The sequence below is a fragment of the Neofelis nebulosa genome, chromosome 4 (assembly GCF_028018385.1).
Source record: "Neofelis nebulosa isolate mNeoNeb1 chromosome 4, mNeoNeb1.pri, whole genome shotgun sequence".
Classification (NCBI taxonomy): Eukaryota; Metazoa; Chordata; class Mammalia; order Carnivora; family Felidae; genus Neofelis; species Neofelis nebulosa.
This window is the reverse complement of record NC_080785.1, coordinates 19,672,150-19,692,970: the sequence shown is the minus strand read 5'-3', so window position 1 is coordinate 19,692,970 and position 20,821 is coordinate 19,672,150. Positions and strand designations below refer to the sequence as shown.

Here is a 20,821-nt window from a genome sequence, read left to right as displayed (position 1 = left end):
TCTTAGGGGCACCGTATAGGTCTACTCCACCATTGACTGTATTTCTCATTGTGCACAATGCCTTGTACCTGGTAGGTTTTCAGTACATATTTTTTAAAAAAAGTTTAAAAATGTTTTTATTGATTTTTCAGAGACAGAGCATGGGAGAGAGAGAGAGAACAAGTAGGGGAGAGGCAGAGAAAGAGGGAGACACGGAATCCAAAGCGGGCTCCAGGCTCTGAGCTGTCAGCACAGAGCCCGATGCGGGGCTCAAACCCACGAATCGTGAGACCATGACCTGGGCCGAAGTCGGACGCTCAACCGACTAAGCCACCCAGGCGCCCCTTCAGTACATATTTATTACACCTTCATTGAACATTTTTATCATCATTCTATTAGAGAACTTGCTTATCATGATACTTCACTGGCTGGCTTTTTCTGATTCTGACACTGCAACATAAACCAGTAATAAGAGTCTGTTCCAAGGGACCACATTCCCCTCCACTCCATCTTGAAGTTCTCTAGAAGCAAGATTTTGTGGAAAGAATCCTGGAGAAGGATTCAGGAGACTTGGATCAGCTACTTTGATGCTAACTTGCTGTGTGATTTTAAATTATTTACATCCCTGTCATCTCCAAATTGGGAATAGTCTGCCCTATGGATCTCAGTTTTATTTGAACAGAGGAGATCACCGTGAAGGAGGAGCTTTGAATAGGAGGACCCTGTCTAAGTGTAGGTGATAATGTCATTAATGATCTCCTGATTACACAGGAGATCTCTTTAGCATTTCATTTAAATTCCAGGCATCTGCCTTCTACTAGAGAAAGGCTTTGGCCTTACTGCTATTACGTGATGTGTTTTTTGGGTTTGGTTTTGTTTCTGTTTTTTAATAATAAAACTCTGCTCTAGAGGTCTATGTGACATTGCTTTAATTTGCCTTTTCATGTTTTATTTGTTCTTGCTAATACCACTAATTTTCCAAGCTACGTTCTGCTTCAGAGAAATGCATTTTTAAAAGGAGTCTGTAGTCTGCTTTGAGATCCTGTTAGTAGTAGGCTTCAGATTTAGTTCTTTCATTTAATTACTACACTTTTGAAAGAAATTCTGGATTTCTTTCTGTCATCTATTTTTTCTACGTGTCATGAGAAGGCTGAAGACTAACCTGTTAAAGCAACATTAAAGCGTTTTTCCTTTTCTTTTCTCAGGGTTGTGGTTTAATTGACATTAGCATTCTCTGTGAATATGTTCACCTACAAAAGTTGGATCTTTCGCTAAATAAAATTGAAGGTATGTAATTTTCATTCTAGTAGATTGATGGATCATTCAGTTATTTCCAAATGTAAGCTTTGCAGCACCTGATATGGTTTAATTCCACCAAACTTGATGTAAATGCTATTGTGGATCCATTTGCATATTGATGCTCTACTGGGCATATAAAAAAAAGTCACCATGACTGATGAGTAAAGAAAGAGGCACCGGTCAGCAAACATTACGTTATGCTACCGTTGAAATGCGCTCAGTGATGTTGAAGAGTAGCCCACTGAATGTTTGCTTTGTTTTTTCCTTGAAAGAGATGGCTCATTACTTCTTAAATGCTTCCTGAATATTTGATGATTCCCTCGTCTTTCCCACTATTAGTTTATTCAATGCAGATGAATTGGTCCTCACCGTCCCCCCCCCTTTTTTCCCCCTTTAATGGATTCTTTTCTTTATTTTGCCTTTCTACATTTTAATTCTGGCCAGTTACCTCTGTTCTTATTTGAGCACCAGGGATTCACACATTTATTTTTTCCTCTCTTCTTCTGCCGTCTCTATACATGTGGTTGACTCTCTCAACTCTCACCATTTGTAGTTCCCTGTCACGTATTTGTTGTGACCTCTTGCTCACATCTAATGAAATTAGTCACATCTTCTTCTTCGGAACTTGATTCTTGTTTCTAATTCTCTGGTCTTATTTGAAGCCGAAGTGGCCAGTGTCTGTGTTGTTTACACTTCGGTGGAAGTCAGCAGTTGTTACTTCGAACCTGTTTTCTTCACTGATTGTCTTTCCACTCGCTTCTTTGGCCTTTATTGTGACAGTTAAATGTTGCCGATGCGGTTTTCCCTGGCTCGTGTCTGATTTCTTCCCCTCCTATGACAGCAGTAATTAAAATTCAGCCTTGCTTTTCAGTGGCTAAGAAATATTCCAGCATTGTTTATTCCTCAAATGCTACTGTTTTGAAAGACTTATTACTTTTTTTCTAGTTGTTTTAAATCTTTTTTTTTTTTAATGGATAATTACAAAAGTGCAATCGGAGACTATTGTAATGAACATTCAAGATTCCACACTTATTGGCTCATGGCCCGTCTGGTTTCACCTATACCTCTCTCTCCACCTTCCCTGGGGCTATTTTAGTTTTGTTTTTTTTTAATGTTTTATTTATTTTTTAAATGTATGTTTGTTTGTTTGTTTATTTATTTTGAGAGAGAGAGAGAGAGCGCGCGCGAGCCTGCACGTACGTGCACCAACAGGGGAGGGGCAGAGAGAGAGGAGAGAGAGAGAATCTCAAGCAGGCTCCCCACTGTCAGTGAAGTGCCTGGCCAGGGCTCCATCCCTGAAGCAAAGATCAGGACCTGAGCAGAGATCAGGAGGGGGCGGCTGAGCCACCCTAGGGTCCCTCCCCAGGGTTATCTTAAAGCAAATCCAGGTATCCAATCTTGGGAAACAGTTCTCAGCTTTCGTTCTGGCAGGAGCTGCCCCGCCCCCCACCACTCCAAGGTTGGTTTCCTTTCCTGGATAAGGAATTGCCCCGTGTAGCCGTGGGGGCTTCATACCCTGGCATCCACAGTTGCGAATGGCGCTTTCCTCACATCAGTCTTCTTTAATCTTTTACGGCCCATTTTTGTAGCTCATCAAGTGTTTGAGAACCAACTGTAAGGCGCAGCTTTCTGAAACGTTATGATGTAGACCAGATTTCACCTTGCATCAGAGTCACCTGGGGGGCCTGTTAAAACGCTGATGGCTGTGCCCCACCCTCAGTTTCTGATTCTGTAGCTCTGGGGTGGGACTTGAGGATTTGCATTTCTAAATTAGTTCCCTGGGGAAGCGGATGTTTCCCCATCCGTCCGCGACCACACTTTGAGAACCACCGTCGTAGACGCAAGGAACTCCTGCCATCTGGTGGACACGGGGGTCACTGCACCGAGTGGGGATCATTGGGCCTGCGTGGGTCAGAAGCCCAGCAACCTAGACCATGCATTTTTTTTTCCCTGTCAGAGTGATTTGAAGGCTTTGGTGGTGCATAAAGCGTGAGACGTACTCGCCATTTCCTTATCTCCATCTGCGTGGTAGCTGCTGCTTCTGCTTAAGACAGCTCCTCCGTGCGGCACCTACCTGCCCACAGAAAGATCAGCTCCAGGGAGGTTCGGGGGCTGCTGGACCGTAATAGTGTTGAGGCCACTACTGACTGCTAGACATGGAGCTGAGCTCAGAAGGACAAATGGGCAAGATTTGCGAAGTAATGACCGTTTCTCAGGTGTCCTTTTCCAGGCGGCCTTCCTTCATGGCATCAATTGTCACCAAAGTGTATTTGTCTGTCCTAGAACAATTCCATAAAGACAGGCTAACAAAGGGTGTGACTTAGAGCAGAGGAATGAAGTCGAATTTGGTGGGGATCTTGCGAAAGGGGCGGGCCGGGTGGCTGTCGCTCATGGTGCCTGCTTCACCTGCTCCTGGGCGGGGCCCTCACTGCTGGCCTTGCCCCCTTCTCTGGGTGTGTCTGCCACCTGGTGACAGGGCGGAGCAGTGGGCTCAGCTTCAGGTGTGGGGGCTCCATCCTCCCACCAGGGGCCTTCCTCTGAGGGATCCTAATAGCTGCTCCTGTGACATAGAATGAAAAGAGAGAAAGAGCAGGGGATGCTGTTATTATGACTGTTTTCAGGTGGAAACAGGTGTTCCTGCTAAATCCTCCTCCTAGGAGTCTTCTGTGTCTTTTTCTAACTCCTGCTGCCCAGAAGCGAGCCTCTGCCCTAAGGGGGCAGAGAAAGGCCACACAGCACGTCACCGTTTTTGTGTTTTATGTGTACCAACGTCGGAGCCCAACCCTTTACCTGGTATTCGAGGTTTAGAGTCTTTGCTTGGGATAAAATGGAAAACTCTGACATGCTTCCAAACCAAGCCAGAGTCCAAGTAAAATAATAGCAATAATTGAAATCACTTCAAATAATTAATGAGGTTTAGGATTCAGTCCAACTACAACAAAATTGAATTTATATCAAAGAAAGTTCTCTAACTTGGGCATTTTCGGTCTTTCTGAAAAGACTTAATTCAGTTACTTAGGGGCTAATATCAAGAGGATTATCTAAGGCTTTCGTTTCTTGTCCTTGGCTCCAAGGCTGGTACTTTTTGAAGCATTTGGCTGTTAGTGCACGGGAGAGCGAGCTGGGACATGGAAGGTGCACTGGTCACTTGAAAAGGGGGATGGGAGTGGTGGGGAGGCCCTGGGGAAGAAGGTTCAAATTAGGAGCTCATGGAGAGCTTTGTACACTTGGTATGTTTCACACATTCCTATTTTTCTCCATTTCACTTGTTTGGAATAATTTAGTGCCTGCAACTGGTGTAATTAAAAAATGTTCTGATGTAACACATGCTGTTTTTAACGGCTTAGTCTAATTTTTCTTTTATTGGCTTATCTTGTTCTGTATTTGTTTTTCCCCTCAGATTTGTCCTGTGTGAGTTGTATGCCTTACCTTCTAGAACTTAATGCTTCTCACAACAAACTGACTACGTTCTTCAATTTCAAGCCGCCCAAAAATCTCAAGGTAGAGTTTATCAATACATTAATTACATACGTTAACCGGTCTGCAAAGGACATTCACAAGCAAAACAGCACTAAAGTAGGGAATTTTGAGAGCATAAGATAGGGGAGTAAATCGTATAAAGGCCTGAAATGAAATAAAAGGGGATGTGTGTATCATTTATGGAAAAGGAAGGTGGTCTGTCTGCAGATAATCTCTTTAGGAAGCTTTGCTAAAGCATAGTGTTCAGGCTGAAGCAACGGACTTCCTTCGGTCTCTCCCCCACATTTAAATACTGGCAATTATTTGTGTATTTTTAACATAGTATAAAATTTTATACCTGGAAAATCTGTAAAAATTTCCTTGGGAGCTCAAATTTTGCCTCCTTATTGATCCAACCTTTTTTTTCCCCCCTCGTTTTCTTTTTCTCTTTTCTTCTTCTTTTTTTTTTTTTTTTTTTTTTTGAGCAATGATTTCAGATCTGCATCCGTCTCTGAGGTTGCTCCTGCCTCTGATACTGAACTTAACCCTATGAGCAGCCTGTTCCATGCCGTGTCTCGTGCATTCATGTGCACACAGACCACCTGGGGCTCTTGTGAAACTAGGGATTCTGAGCCAGGACATCCCAAGTCAGGCCTGAGACTGGGGTGTTTAACAACCGCCTCAGGCGATACCCCTGCTGGGGGTCCATGGGCCACACTTCAGCAGAGAGGTTATAGACTGGTGGTTCCCAGACTTTTCTGCACATTGCAGTCCCCTGGAGACTTCTCAAAACTAATGGCTGGATCTCGGTGCCAGAGAGTCTGATTCAAGAGGTCCAAGGTAAGGCCCAGGCCTGGAATTTTTTTTTTGTTTTTTTAATTATTAACTGTCACCAATTTTATTTTATTGTTTTTTTAAAGTTTATTTGGGGGCCTGCATGGCTCAGTCAGTGAAGCGTCCAACTTTGGCTCAGGTCATGATCTCACGGTTCATGGGTTCGAGCCCCACATCGGGCTCTGTGCCGACCGCTCAGAGCCTGGAGCCTGCTTTGGATTCTGTGTCTCCCTCTCTCTCTGCCTCTCCCCCATTTATGCTCTGTCTCTCTCTCTCTCAAAATAAGTAAACTTTATTATTATTATTATTATTATTTTTAATGTTTATTTTTGAGAGAGAGAAGGAGAAAATGAGCAGGGGAGGGGCAGAGAGAGAGCCCCAAGCAGGCTCCACCCTCAGCTCTGAGTTCAACATGAGGCTCCAGTCAGGGCTCTATCTCAAGGCCTGAGCCAAAATTGAGAGTGGGATGCTTGACTGACAGAGCCACCCAGGTGCCCCCCGGACGTGGAATTTTTAAAACAACCCCAGGTGGCTCTAATGTACCAGCAAATTTGGGAACCATTGCCACAAGCTTGGGATTAATAATCTAGTAGACTAAAATATTTCATTAAGTAGTTTAAGGAATGGGCATCAATTATTGCCATTTATTATCTATTTTATTTTATTTACAAACCGAATTGCCTTAGATCCTAAGTATTCTGCCGAAGCTTGCACAAATATGAAAATTTGTGTGAAATCAAGAACCTCACATCACCTGTATTGCCAGTGAGACACTTTTCTTAATTTTTCTTCTGTTCACTCCATTTTTATCAGTAGTGGGTTTTTTTTTCCTCCTTCGAAATTAGAGTGATTGCCAAGGTGACATTCCTTTGTCCAAATAAGCCACACGAGGTACCTGTTTGTACTAGGTGTGGGGCCACATGGTCTCCGGGTTATCTCGAATTGTATTTGCAGGGCTGTTTTCTTTTCCCTCCTTTGCTGCCCCCTTCTGCTTTGTCCTAAGCCCCAGGCCACTTAGTCATGACAACAGCGTGACCCCATCCCTGAGAAAAACTTCCTTGGAAGTTCTTCCATTCACATCCTTACCTCCTCCTCCCCCAAGGAGGCTTCACGAATGAACAAAAGCATCTCAGATACCCCATCTTTAAGGTTCTGAGCTCCCCAAGAGTAACGAGCTAATCTATTGGTAACTTTAGGGAAGTGCCTGCAAATTGCCAGACTGCCCTGGCGTGGTGCTTCAGCCCCACACGAACTCTGCGTGAGCCTGGGGACAATGACCACGGCCTTCCTGTGTTTTCAGTACATTATCTTATGTAATCCTCCCTGTGCTTTCCCAGTAAGTCAGGCCTGTGTTCAACAGGCCACCCCCTTGAAAAGCTCTGCTTCCTTTCCACTTAATATCTGTGAGCCTTGTGCCACCAGCCAAGAAGGCATACCTCTGAAGAACAGAGGCTTGTTCTCAAACGCTCTTGGTATTTCCCAGAATGCTTTTGCTTTTAGCGGATACACAAGGTTCATTTGACGGATGGGACTTTAGGCAAGACTTCAGGTCCATTGGAACTCCCAGGGGGAGTCCGCGATCTCAGGACCCTTTAAGGTCTCTCAGCCAGGCTGGCATCATAGCCGCATAGAGGGCACAATATTGGCGTATCACCCCCACAGGGGTAGAGTTAGAGATGAGCAGGAGCAGCTGTGGCACGAGAAGAACGGTGTTAATAAAAAGCGTTAATTACAAGAAAGCCTAGATCATTATGTTTATGTCAAGTCCATCACAACTAGACAGAAGACAAAAGTGAATATGGAACTTCATTCCATCATGCCACACTGACTTCTTACTTTGGTCATGGTCTGCCTTTTACCTAGTTGGAATTTATGGATGCATAAAACGTGGTGTTCCCATTGTTTGTTTGTTTTTTCATACTAACAGCATTTTGTTTGCACATTACTATTTCTTCACATGGTCCGCACATTTGTGTTTTACTATGTGGTCCTGTTGCCATGGTGTCTGTAATTGACTTGATCAGTTTTCTTCTGCCACTTGTGTTTCCAACATGTTTTTTAGTATTCAGTATGGAAAAGTTTTAATATTTAAAGTATTTCGTATTTAATACATTGATAAAATAATCTTAGTACTTGTTTGGGGGTGGGATCAGTGTTTTGAAAAGTTTTATTTCTTAATCATTTTTGTTCATCTTTTGCTAGTGGGTGAGAAGTTAAACAAAGTCCTTGCACGTTTTTCTCAGTCTCCTGGTTTTTGAATAGGAACGACTGATGTTGCTGAAAATGCTTTCCTAAAATAGTCAGTTTTGAGAAAGGGTGTTAAGTGGATGAGATGTAGCCCTGAGGGATGAATGGGAAAGATTTTTCTGGCACTTGCGTGGAGTAGAAAAGGCACAGGGAAGATAAGAATGTGAGCTCAGTGAGCTCAGCTTCCTGGGCAGTAGACAAAATGAAAGACGAGGTGGTAAGAGTGAAATCAAGGGGAGTCTTCAAGGGAGATTAAGAAAGTTTGAAGTAACTGCTGGAAAGGGAGAGAGGAACGTCTGGGTTGTCGCGGTGTCTGCACCGGCCACAGGGAAGGGGCTCCTCCCCAGTACCCCTCAGAGTGAGCAGACGAGGATCTGGTAAGGAAATAGCTGTGTTAGCCGTGGCATATTTTCAGTTCTAAACTCTAACCCCGCACCCAGAAGGGTATTTTTCTTGTGCGATGAATTGTTGTGGTTAAGTGAACGAAAAAAAAACTTTGACATCCCGTTCTCTTTTTCTCATCAGAAGGTGGATTTTTCCTGCAACCAAATTTCTGAAATGTGTGATTTGTCGGCTTACCAGGCTCTCACTAAACTCATTTTGGACAGTATCCTTTGAATGTACAAAGGGGAAATTCGGGCGTCATAGGCCCATTAATAAGCGTATACTTCGATGACGTGAAGTGGCGGCAGATACACAATTTGCTAGAGATGGCTGACGCACCTGAGGGATTAAGAATTGATATTCGCAAAAGGAAGAAAGATAGTGTATTTACCAAGGAGTAAGATCGTAAGCCAGGCTTGTCAAGAGCATCTTACACCCAAAAAGCTAAGTAAGACAGTTATTCTTCTGATAAACATAGGTTTATTTTTATGTGTAGAACCAGATAAGAAGTCCTGGGTTTTTTGTTTTTTTTTTTGCTTTTTTAATGTTTGTCTATTCTTGAGAGAGAGAGCGTGAGCGTGCGTGCACTCGCGTGCACGCGAGCAGGGGAGGGGCAGAGAGCAAGGGGGACACAGAATCTGAAGCAGGCTCCAGGCTCTGATCGGTCAGCACAGAGCCCAATGTGGGGCTCGAACCCATGAACCATGAAGTCATGACCTGAGCCAAAGTCGGATGCTCAACTGACGGAGCCACCCAGGCGCTCCAAGAAGTTCTGTTTTAACTAACTCTTCAAATTTACTTAAACTTGGGCCCTCATTTATTTAAATTCAGTATCTGAAAATCCAGCCATGACCAAAAGGAATATAAGTGATTTTTTATTTTACGAAAGCATTTATAGTAAGCTCCCTTTGAATAGCAAGCTTCTCTAGTGCATTTAAAATATACTTTCATTTTTTTTTTTAAAAAAAGCAAAACCAACAACTTTTGATGAGCAAACAGCCTCAGGAACGTCTCTTTTGCATGAGTCAGGCTCGCGTGCAAACAGAGCAAATACCTTAAAGCAGGCCCACTCCAGCCTCAAGAGCCTAAGGGGTTAATTGGGGATCTGTGAGTTTAATGAGCTTCAGCCTCTTTACACCAGAGACTGATGTTTTCTGAGAAGGGAGCAGCGCCTTCTCTTTCTCAGTATCTTTCTAGCCACCTGAGGATTTTTCAGGGTCGAGCGGGGAATGGATTGATTGCCCTTGTGTGCCTCATTCCAGGGACAGGGCAGCAGTTAGAACACTACACTTGTAATGAGACCGAGATGTGGGGAGAACAGAAGATGTGTTTTCTTGAAGACGTATTTTGTTGGAAACAAAAACAAAACCCTTTTTCACATATGATGGGACACTTAAAACGTAGCGCCACACTCTTTAGAACTGGGGTGTGAGAATGAACTGTTAGTGGGCATTTAGATGGTGCTCTTGAAGAGGGCAAGTTCTCTTGAATGTAGCCTAATGAGAAAATGATCAAAATGAAATGTTTTGATGGCAAACTACAAGTAGTACACACGAGCAGCACCTGGCCGTAGAACTTCCACTTGACGTATGACAGTCGTACATACTGAATTTGCAGGGAGGTGGAGGCAGACGGTCCAGAAGCCACCTGGCTCAGAAATCCACTCAGGCCACCTCGAAGAACACTGCTCCAGGAAGGCTGGTGGCCTCAAAATCAGCATTGCCTGGAACTTCTTAGAAATGCAGGCTCTGGGACTCTGCCCCAGACCCCTGAAATGAGACTCTGCATTTTTAACAAGACCCCCAGGTGATGTGAGTGCACATTAATGTTGGGAAGGACTGGTCTAGAAGCCGGCTTCCCCCCAAACTCATCCCAGCCAGAAGGGAATGAGCTTCCAGAGTTCTGTCTAATCTTCAGGGTACCCTGAATGAGCTCTGTCAGTTGACAGTCTGGGCTCTGTGGGCTCAAAATAGAGGGTGCAGTTTGAAACATTTCTATCATGAAAGTCTTAAGTTCTATATACATTTATCTTTCCTTGCAAAAAACTAAACTATTAAACTATTATGACTAACCTAAAACTGATATCAAATATGAAGAAAGGAATTAGAGTTTGTTTTTTGTTTTTGTTCTTTAAACTTGACTTTAGATGTAGCAATTCAGGCTTATCTCCAAAGTATAAAAAGCTGTAATTATTACATTAGAACCAATTGAAATTCAGAACATGGACACATAATCAAAATGTCACATGGTGTCATTTCTCACCTGTGGGTTTTTTAAGTTTATATATTTATTTTGAGAGCGAGCAGCAGAGAGGGAGGGAGAGAGAGAATCCCAAGCTGGCTCTGTGCTATCAGCACGGAGCCCGATGCGGGGCTCAATCCCACAAACTGAACCATGAGATCGTGACCTGAGCTGAAATCAAGAGTCGGACATTTGACTGACTGAGCCACCCAGGCACCCCTCAGCTGTGTTTTTTAAAATGCAAATGCAAGTAATCAAAACAAGCTACTCTTCGTAAACTATTAATGAAATAAGCTTTTTAGCTTACCATTTTGAAAAGACAAGCTAGTTTTTTTAAACAGTACCAAATATGCCTCTTTTGTTCTGTTCAAATGTGTCATACTGTGTATGTGATGAGAGTTTTGAAAAGAATGAAAAGCCTTACAATAAAAAAGAATTGTTAAACAACTTTTTTAATGCCAGCACATTTGAATACTTAGATGTAGTGGAAAAATTTCTAGAAAAATCACCAAAATGCTGATTTGGAAATAGAAACCCTGTGTAGTCCTGTAATTATAAATGCAGTTCATTATAAATTAATTAAATTAAAACCCTCATATTAAAAAAATCCACCAGACCCAAATTTTTAAGAACTGATCTTCCAATAATGAACACATTCTTTCAAGGTTAAGCATAGAAGGAATTTTCACAATTGATTCTAATGAGATTACTTTGATATTCAAAAGCAGACAGAGAAGAATAAGGGAAAGGAAGATGGCAGACTCATTTCACTCATGATCTAGATATAAAAATCCTAAACAAATGCTGGCAACTGAATCTGACAGTATTTGAGAAAAGTTAATATACCATGACCAAGTTTGGTTTATCTCATGAATATAAGGATAGTTTAATATTAGAGAGGCCATAAATGTCAGTAACTACATTAACAGATTAAGAGAAATAAACCATGTGATCAGTAGATATAGAAACTCCAATAGATACAGAAAATTTAATAAAATCTAATTTGCAATAAAAAACTCTTAGTAAGCTAGTAATGGGGAGTTTCCTCAACTTGGTAATGTCTACAAAAATATTTGAAACAAACTTTGTCCTGACTGGGGACATGTTCTAAGCATTCTTTAAAATTGGGAGCAAGCCAAAGATCACCACCGTCGCCACTTCTATCCATCATTGTTTTGGAGGTTTTAGTTAGCACTCTAAAGCAAGAGGAAAAAACCTGAAAGCGTAAAGATTGGAAGGAGAAGATTAAACTCATTTTTTTTTTGCAAATGATATGACTGTCCATAGAGAATATCAAAACTAACTGGTAATAAACTACTAGAAATAATAGTTTTGAGAGTTCAGCAAAGCAGTTGGATGTGACTTCAATAGACAGAAGTGAATTGCATTTCTCTACATCGCAAGCAATTAGAAAATACAACTTAAAAGAGAGACGCCATTTACAAGAGCAATAAAAATGAATCTTATTAACGATAAGACCTGTGGGGGGGGGGGAATATAATAAAACTTTATTGAAGAGCATTGAAGACCTAACTAAAGAGAAATATATTCCATGTTTCCAGATCGGAAGCCTGGAGAAGTTGTATAAAACGAACTTTACAGAAAATGAATCAGATGAGGCTAATAAACATATGACTAGTTGTCAGCCTCATTTGTGTTCAGAGAAATGCATCCCAAGACCACCTGAGATACCATATTCATTCAATTGATAAAATTTAAGAAATCTAAAAATATCAAGTGTTGGAGAACATGTAGGTCAAAAGGATCTTTTTTTTTTTTTTTTCTTCCTTTGGGTATGAAATTAGTTCTGCTTTGGAAAGCAATTTTATACTCTTTATAAAGTTGAACATCCAAATTCCCCATGGCCTAGCGCTTTCAGTCCTACATGTGGGCAGTTGAGCACGCGTGTATCTGGAGGCTTGAATAAGAAGGCTCAGAGCAACACTGCTTGTAATAGCAAAAAATTGAAACAGCCCAGATGCTCATTGATAAGAGAAAGTACAAATTATGTTATACTCATCCTAGCATATCATATAGTACTAAAAATGAAATAGATCTCCATGCAGCAATAGGGATGCATCTTAATAAAATTAAGTACAATTTTCGTGTAAAACCAAAGGGGAAAGGGAAGAGGAAATAGTTTGCACAGTGGTGGTCTCCGAGAGGGGCGCAGCGGGTACAACAGGAGAGGCATGCAGAGGGAGATTATGGCTCATGTTCTCCTTCTTGGGCTGGAGGTGGGGGTGGGGGTGATTTCAAGAGTGTTCATTAGATTTTTGGGGCGCCTGGATGGCTCAGTGAGTTAAGCATCTCTTGATTTCAGCTCAGGTCACGATCTCACAGTTTGTGAGATCGAGCCCTGCATCGGGGCTCCTCGCTGAGCTCGGAGCCTGCTGGAGATTCTCTCTTCCTCTTCCTCTCCCTCTGCCCGTCCCCTGATCACTCACTCTCAAAAAAAAGTGTTCATTAGATTTTTAAAAATAAATGTAAACAGGCCATGTGGGGGCAAATGCTGTACCTGTGTCCATCAAACATGTTTTAAATCTGAAGATTATTAATTTCTTTGAAAATAGCTATTTGCCAAGCTTCAAACCCGAGCCGTATCGGCATCCCCTGGAGGGCTTGTTAAATCACCTCTTGCTGGCCTGCACCCTCAGAACTTCTGGCTGAGGGGGTCTGGGGTGGTGGCTGAGAATTTGCATTTCTAACCACTTCTCAGGTGATGCTGCTATTGCTGGACTGAGGAATGCCCTCGAAGACCCGAAGCTTTGAGCTAGCCAGTGCTCCCTGCTGTACCCCGCAGGGCAGGCTCTCCTAACCTGCAGCCATTCCGTGTGCCCTTTTTAGAAGTTTGGCTCTTCTCTTTTTTGTGCTTTTTATATTTGTTCGAGCCTTCCTTAGTGAGAATGTCTTTTCTATTTGAGGGGAACAAGCATGCTTTTGTTTAAAACGTAAATAAAATTGTAATTACCAACATTAAAAAGCACTTATTTAAAATAAGAACAAATCAGGGGCACCTGGGTGGCTCAGTCGGTTGAGTGGCCGACTTCAGCTCAGGTTATGATCTTGCGGTTTGTGGGTTCGAGCCCCGCATCGGGCTCTGTGCTGACAGCTGAGAGCCTGGAGCCTGCTTCAGATTCTGTGCCTCCCTCTCTCTCTGCTCCTCTCCTGCTCTCTCTCTCTCTCTCAAAAATAAATAAACATTAAAAAAATAATAATAACAAATTGGTTAATCAAGCTGGTAATGCCAACATACTAATGCCTCAAAATGGATTATTAACTGTAAGACCTCAACTTTTTAGTTTATCTTATGCTATTTTGTCATTCCCTATGTGGTGAAGTGATGGTTGATTGCCAGTCGTCTCAATCAGAAGAGGTAAACGTTGGCAGGTATAAGTCAATGTATTCAGTCTTGAGAAAGAATGCTCTGTGTTCTTTACCTATAAATATTGATTGTTCATTGGAATTTGTCTTATGACTATAGAACCATGGAATTTTTAAAAAGTGATCACAGAATTTTAAGATCCAGACTGACTTTAGAGATTCTTACTAACTGTTCTTCTACGGAAGTTTTTGTTTTAAGCAAAAGTGCACTTGTTCCCCTTCCTGAGACCCAGGGAGGCTCAGTGACTTGTCCCAGATTATTTGGTCAGTGGTCGAACTGACACTAGTCTTTTGAATTCCGTTGTTTCCCCCAGGCTACAATTCATTGAGTAATTACTACTTTTATCCTCTAGCCATTTAATGTGTATGTGTGTTTCACAGAGAGATTCACTCCTATAGTGAAGAACATTTTTTACGTGGTAAGGTGATATAGATCTTTCAGGATTGGTTTTGATTAAAGCCATCATTGCGGTTCTCTCTACTAAGCGAATTGTGATGGATTTCCTACTTATTTCTCAGTAACTGTTTTCTGTACACCAGAGCCATATTTTATGATTGTGGACAAATGAATGAGAGCGAATACCGAACTGGTGAATAATTCATGTCAAGCCCTGCAAACTGCTGACATCATCACCAAAATGTAAAAATAGATTGTGGGGCCTTTCCCTCACTGTAAAGTTATGCTTACGTGCCTTTGGGTTTCTTCACTCAGTTTCTGAGGACCTAAAATTCCACTGTAAAAGATTTATTCACAGAAATGTAAAACTTTAGAGCTGGAATGCAGTGTAAGGATTTTGAGTTCTTTGAGTCCCTTTCTCTTGACAGTGGCCCTTGGAAATTAAAACATACCTCAAAGGGTAAAGTCAGTAAGCTAATTCATTGTAATGGCTTAGTGACTTATCAGATTATGTTTCTTATTGGAAAGTCCCAAGACCTACATGAAAGAATACAAAAGAATAATGTTCAGAGGAAGGACAAGTAACATTTCGCAAAGGTCCTTAAAATAAGAGAATGAGAGATTAGAGAGATAAAGATATTCCTGAAAACAAGCTGCGGACTCAGAGCTATGTAGGGACCAGTCCTATAGATTGACCATTATCCCTGCTGGTGGTCACAGATGATGTGACCGTGGTATTATGCAGGTGGGGTGGGGAGAGCTGTTGGGCCACTGTAAAAACTACTCTTCACTCAAGAACCTGATTAATTTATCATGATTGAAATTCCTCGAAATCTAAAGGGGAGCGAAGAGTTGGGAAATAGACACTTCTTCTGAAATGAACTTATGTCTCAACAGAGACATGCAGTCAGTTTCTCAAGCCTTGGTCCCAGGGCTGTGAGTGGTGGCAACGGTAGCTGCAGAAGCCAGGGCCACGTTTGCAGTGAGGCATCTGTGTTCCTCCTCCTTTGGGCCCTTGCAGTACTAACTTCATAAAATTGATTTGTTGTGTTAGTCAAAGCTAGAGAGTAAGCCGGATGATACCAAGAGAACTGGGGATAGTCTCCAGTGTCTTGGAAAATTACTGTGTATACAATAAACCAACTTTCCTTTTCGATCCCCCGTCTCTTGATGGCTTCAGGATTCCTGTTTCCTCCTTTTCTGATCCTTGCCTCCTTCCCGCGGGAATGCTTCCTGACCCAGCTACCCACAAGCATTTGTTTTACTCTTCGCCATCGTTTAGAGTATCTTCATTTTGGTTGGGGCAGAGCTACCAGGACACCAGTGCCCTTGACATAGGACTTAAAGACTATATTGCTTCCTCTGCTAAACTGAGACAGATGGTCATTTGAAGTTTTCCTTGCCTAATTTTTCTTGCCAAAGATCACTACTCCGAGGATATTTTATTTCATTTATAGCTGTGTGTGAGTTTAATCTCTTGTTTCCCCATTTCACATCCTTTGTTACCATCCGTATCTGTGAAAATCTGGTCTTTGTTCTAGCTCTAGAATGATTATTTAAACAGCCCAAAGAACATGGAAGCAGAAAGGGCATGGTGTTTGGGAGCATAAATGTTTATTTGTGGAGCTATTCTGGCAGGAAGCTTTATGAAAGAAGATTTGAAAATGCATATTTGATGACCAGCAAAACTACACTTCAGCCCAAGGATTGAATCTGGAACCGATGAAGAAAAATTAGGAATTTCTGGTTCATTTGGCAATATTTTCTGCCCATTGCTTCTAGTTTCCGATTTGCCTCTATCTCTAGCCTAGGTCTTTTCAGAAAAGATCCTGGCCTTGAATCTTCCATTTTGTGCCATTGGCCAACGGGTAGAGGATGTGATTCCTTGGCCTCATGTGCTTGTAATTTGGTAATGATAACGATGCCTTATAATTATGAGATACTTTATGGTTTGTGAACTTCATTCATATATACTTTCTGATTTTTTCCCGTAGTCAAACTTTTGGTTTTCCTAGCAACCTGGTGTTATTCCCACATTACCGATGAAAACTCTGAGCATAGAGAAGTCACATAACAAATAACTAGTAGAGTTAAGATAACTACAAAGAATTATGAGGCAAAATAATGTTTTTTGGATACTTAAGGATCCCTTCCTTCCCCTTTAAAAAATTCTTTGATTCTTCAGTTAATGGAAGGAGATACTTGGGGGGGGGTTGGAAGTTGACCAGAAGAGGCTTCGAGGAAGAAATGGTCTGTCTAGAGTGGCTGTCAAGAATTGAAATTACTGTGACAACTTTACAATTGCAGCAATACTCCCAGGTTTCTTCCAAAGTGGCTCTAGCATAATAAAGCCTCAGGAGTAGGAAAGAATCTGTTCTTGAGAACCTTTCAAATCCTGGCTAAACTGATAGGTGAAAATGGCATCTTGAATTGCATTCTCCTGATTAAGGGTGAAGCAGAGTGTCTTTTCCCGTGTTTATCAGCCACTTGGATATGCTCTGTTGGGAATTTTCTCAACGTATTCTTTCCCATTTTCTATTGGGTGGTTCTGTCTTTTTCTCTCTTTCTATTAAGTTACTGTCATTCTTTATGTATTCTGAATAGTAATCCTTCATCTACTGTACATGTTGCAAATATATTCTCCTAGCCTATCATTTGTACCTATGTAAGAAATAAGAAGATAAGGTGATCTTTCAAAAAGAAATACTTAAGGGGCGCCTGGGTGGCTCAGTCAGTGTCTGACTTCAGATCAGGTCATGATCTCACAGTTTGTGGGTTCAAGCCCCACATCGGGCTCTGTGCTGACAGCTCAGAGCCTGGAGCCTGCTTCAGATTCTGTGACTCTCTCTCTCTCTCTCTCTCTCTCTCTCTCTGCCCCTCCCCCACTCATGCTCTGTCTCTCAAAGATGAATAAACATTAAAAAAAAATCTTTAAAAAACTAAAGAGGTAAATGTTAAAGGAAGAAAAGAAGTGGAATTTGAAATCAAGTCCTGAAGAATGGGCAGGATTTAGAAAGGGTAGGAAAGCAATGTGAAAAAAAGATACACTACTATGTCAGAAAGTCCTTGGTATACATTCCAGAACTACTGACAAGACCGACCTGGCAGAAATGGGGAATCCTCACTGGATTATAATGGAGATGAAACTGCAGCAATAGGCTTTGCTTAAAGTCAGGGGTGTTAGATGCCAGAGGGAGGAATTTGGAATTTGTCCTGTGAGAATTTGATTGCAACCAGATTTCCAATCGATATTTTGAAAAAAGTAACCTGACTACAGCGTGTAAAGTGATTTGAGGCCGGAAGAAATGGATGTTAGAAGTACCCATCGGTGCTAAAGCTGAATTAAGTTGGCAGAGGAGTGAATGAAAAGGAAGGAAATAATTAAAGAGGTGTTTAAAAGCAAAACATGCCAAGTCTTGCTGATTGATTGGATGCCCTGAAGATTATAGGTGGCTGAGAGAGTGGTGATGTCTTTGGTTACTTGGGAAGGGACACAGGAGCTTTGATGGGGAGATGATACCAAATCCTGGAACTTTGCCAAATAGAGACCAGAGAGAGGTGAATAGAATTGGTGACGTTGGGACTGCAATTTTCGGTGACTATAAAGATGGAATACAAGAAAAGAAATTAAATTTTAAAATGACGGGGGGGTGGGGTGGGGTGGGGCAGCACCTGGGCGGCTCAGTCGGTTGAGTATCCAACTCTTGATCTTGGCTCAGGTCATGATCTCACGGTTTGTGAGATCGAGCCTCATGTCCGGCTCTGTGCTGACAACGGGGAGCCTGCTTGAGATTCTCTCTCTCCTTCTCCTGTTTGCTCACTCTCTCTCTCTCTCTCAAAATAAATAAATAAACTTTAAAATGACTAGAAACTTAACATGAGGGAATAAAGACTAAGTTTAGGCCTCATTTATTTTAAAGGGAGAGGAGAAGCCAGCATGGATAGAAAAGGCTATTCCTGTCGGTATCAGGATACTGGTTCCTTTATCACCCCTTTGCCACAGATGACCTCTCTCTGGCTGGTACCCTGGTTATGAGGATGATAACTTGGTGTGTGTCGCCCACAGGGTGCCCTGTATCCAGAAGTCCTGCCTGTGGGAAAGCACATGAGTTTCTCATGGAGACCACTTAGGAACCAAGGGCAAACACTGCCAACAAGGCAGCTTCGAAGCACGCTGAAATGTTTTTGCTCACTGATTAAATGAGTCACGCGTGAATGCAAATGTAACTGAGCACACTCAAAAGCTGTGTCTTAAAAAAAAAAAAATTAAGCAGTGCCAGTATTCACTTCTATCATGAAAAAAATATATTTCAAGATATAGTGTTCATCCTGTATAGAGCATACGTTACTGCTTTATTCATGCTGTTGTCTGATTTTTCTAATGATGGACTGACACTGATTATTCTTCAAAATGTTTCTAATAACATTTTCCTTAAATGGAGTCACGGTGCATAGGCAACGAGATAGAGGAAATCAGCGGGCTGGAGATGTGCAGTGGCCTGATGCACCTGAGTCTGGCCAAGAACAAGATCACGTCGATTAATGGCTTAGGCATGTTGCCCATCAAAATTCTTTGTCTGGTGAGTCTAAGCAAAAGTCGTTCTTGATGGAAGGTTCTAGTTAATGTTTCAGTTAAGTATATGAATGATACCTTGGGTTTTTCGAATGTATAAAGAGCTAATCACTTCAGGAAATGTTACTGTCTTCAGTTTTGTGTGTTCCTTTCCATGCTGTGTGTGTGTGTGTGTGTGTGTGTGTGTGTGTGTTATGTGTGGTTGTGTATGTGTGTAGGGTCAATATTTCATGCTATGGTAAAATGATTTTCTAATTTGGCATCCAAAGTCAGTTTTTTAAAGGATTCACGTTTTACACTGACAAAGAAAGGAATACTTGGAACAACTTTTAAAAACACATTTTATAATGTCTCCATGAAGAAATAACATTTAAGCACATTTAAGCATAATATTTATTGCTATTAATACTTGAGTGCTCTCAAATGAACCACCAGATGTTCTCTGGGCACTGAATTTTGGCAACCCTTTTGTACTAATATATGTTAGTTGGCCATTCTAGGAGACCAGAACTGGTGTTGAGAATAAAGGAACAGTTCCAGTCAGAACTTGGAAATTGTTAAGTGTTTTCCCATAGAGAGCATTCTTCTTAAGCTCTATGATGTGCTCTGTGACTGTGAATGAAAATGCAGATAGTGTATTTAAAAATCAGAATTATAAGAGTTCCAAAGATACGTATAGTGTTTTTGAAATCACACTATAGCTCACTAATTTGGGAGCTGATAATACAGTTTGTGGATTATTTAGGATTCTTCTTCCTTTCTTCCTCTCTCCTACTTCTTACCCTTGGATGGCTTTGCTATTTTTTATTATATCTTGCCCTTGGTGGGCAAGGGAGGATTTTAAGCCACGAGGCTGGTAGCTTATTAATTTCTTACATGAACTATCCCACAGGAGAGTGTTGAACTGCTGTTTGAAACGACATCTTGGGTTATCTGCAACATTTAAAATATACTATACCTGTCTTATTTAACCAGAGATAGCGGATGTTGGCTAGTGTTAATTTTCTTTCCCCGAGCTTGGAGCATGAAGTGCTTTTTCAAGAGCCTTCACTCCTTACAGCGAGGTAGGTGAAGGCCAAGGACTGGTTCTAGTACCAATGGACCACAGACATGGAGAGTTTTAATAATTTCCCTAAGATTTTATGTTTTATGTCCCCCTGAGGCATGTTAGCAAAGCATGAAAGAAAATGAATTTGAGGAGCTCCTGGGTGGCTTAGTCTGTTAAGCGTCTGACTTGACTCAGGTCATGCTCGCGGTTCGTGAGTTCGAGCCCCGCGTCGGACTCTGTGCTGACAACTCAGAGCCTGGAGCCTGCTTTGGATTCTGTGTCTCCCTCTCTCTGCCCCTCCCCTGCTCATGCTCTGTCTGTCTCTGTCTCAAAAATAAATAAAAACATTAAAAAAAGATTAAAAAAAAAAAAAGAACCTTAGCCTTTCTGTACATCTCTCTTTGTATCCGCATTCCCGTTAACTTTGAGTGGAGCTTGCCATGTGGAAAGAGATATGGGGGCGTGCTTAAGGGGAGGAGAGCTGAACCCATGATTAAGCATAACAACACATAGCAATTTTATCGTAAGAGTTTGTTTCAACAAGTAAAGTAATCCACCTTGACAATTCCATCTCAAGCACTTTTTAGAAAAAAAACATAAAAGACTTTTTCTACAAATAAATTAAGGGGATTGTTCCCAATCCCTGCCGCCCCCATCACCCAAGATGAATCAGAAAATACAAATTATGCCCTCATTCATTTTCCTTAAAATTTTTGAGAATAGTAAGGGCTCTTTTTACAAATGTTACCAAAATATGTAAAATAAAACGATACACATTTGTTTCAATAGTTAATGCTTTTATCTTTTAATTTGTGGAATGAGAAAACCAGTTGCTTTACTACTGCAAAAATTCATTTTACGTTTGTTTGTTTTTTTTAGAGAGAGAAAAAAGAACAACTTGCTATACAAACCAGTTGTTAATTCTCTACCATCAGCTTTTATACTAAATGTAAGGGGGAAATGTGGTTCACTTATG

At 41.5% G+C, this 20,821-nt stretch overlaps 1 protein-coding gene across 4 annotated transcripts in view; it reads left to right on the top strand.

Annotated features, from left to right (window-relative positions):
• The window catches only part of LRGUK (leucine rich repeats and guanylate kinase domain containing), a 109,292-nt gene that overhangs the window by 8,971 nt on the left and 79,500 nt on the right, over window positions 1–20,821 (top strand). For all 4 annotated transcript variants that reach the window (XM_058724242.1, XM_058724243.1, XM_058724240.1 and 1 more), the window contains exons 3-6: window positions 1,185–1,266; window positions 4,679–4,779; window positions 8,344–8,425; window positions 18,680–18,804. In XM_058724242.1, coding sequence (XP_058580225.1) covers window positions 1,185–1,266; window positions 4,679–4,779; window positions 8,344–8,425; window positions 18,680–18,804 — 390 coding nt within the window. The remainder of the gene's footprint in view (window positions 1–1,184; window positions 1,267–4,678; window positions 4,780–8,343; window positions 8,426–18,679; window positions 18,805–20,821) is intronic.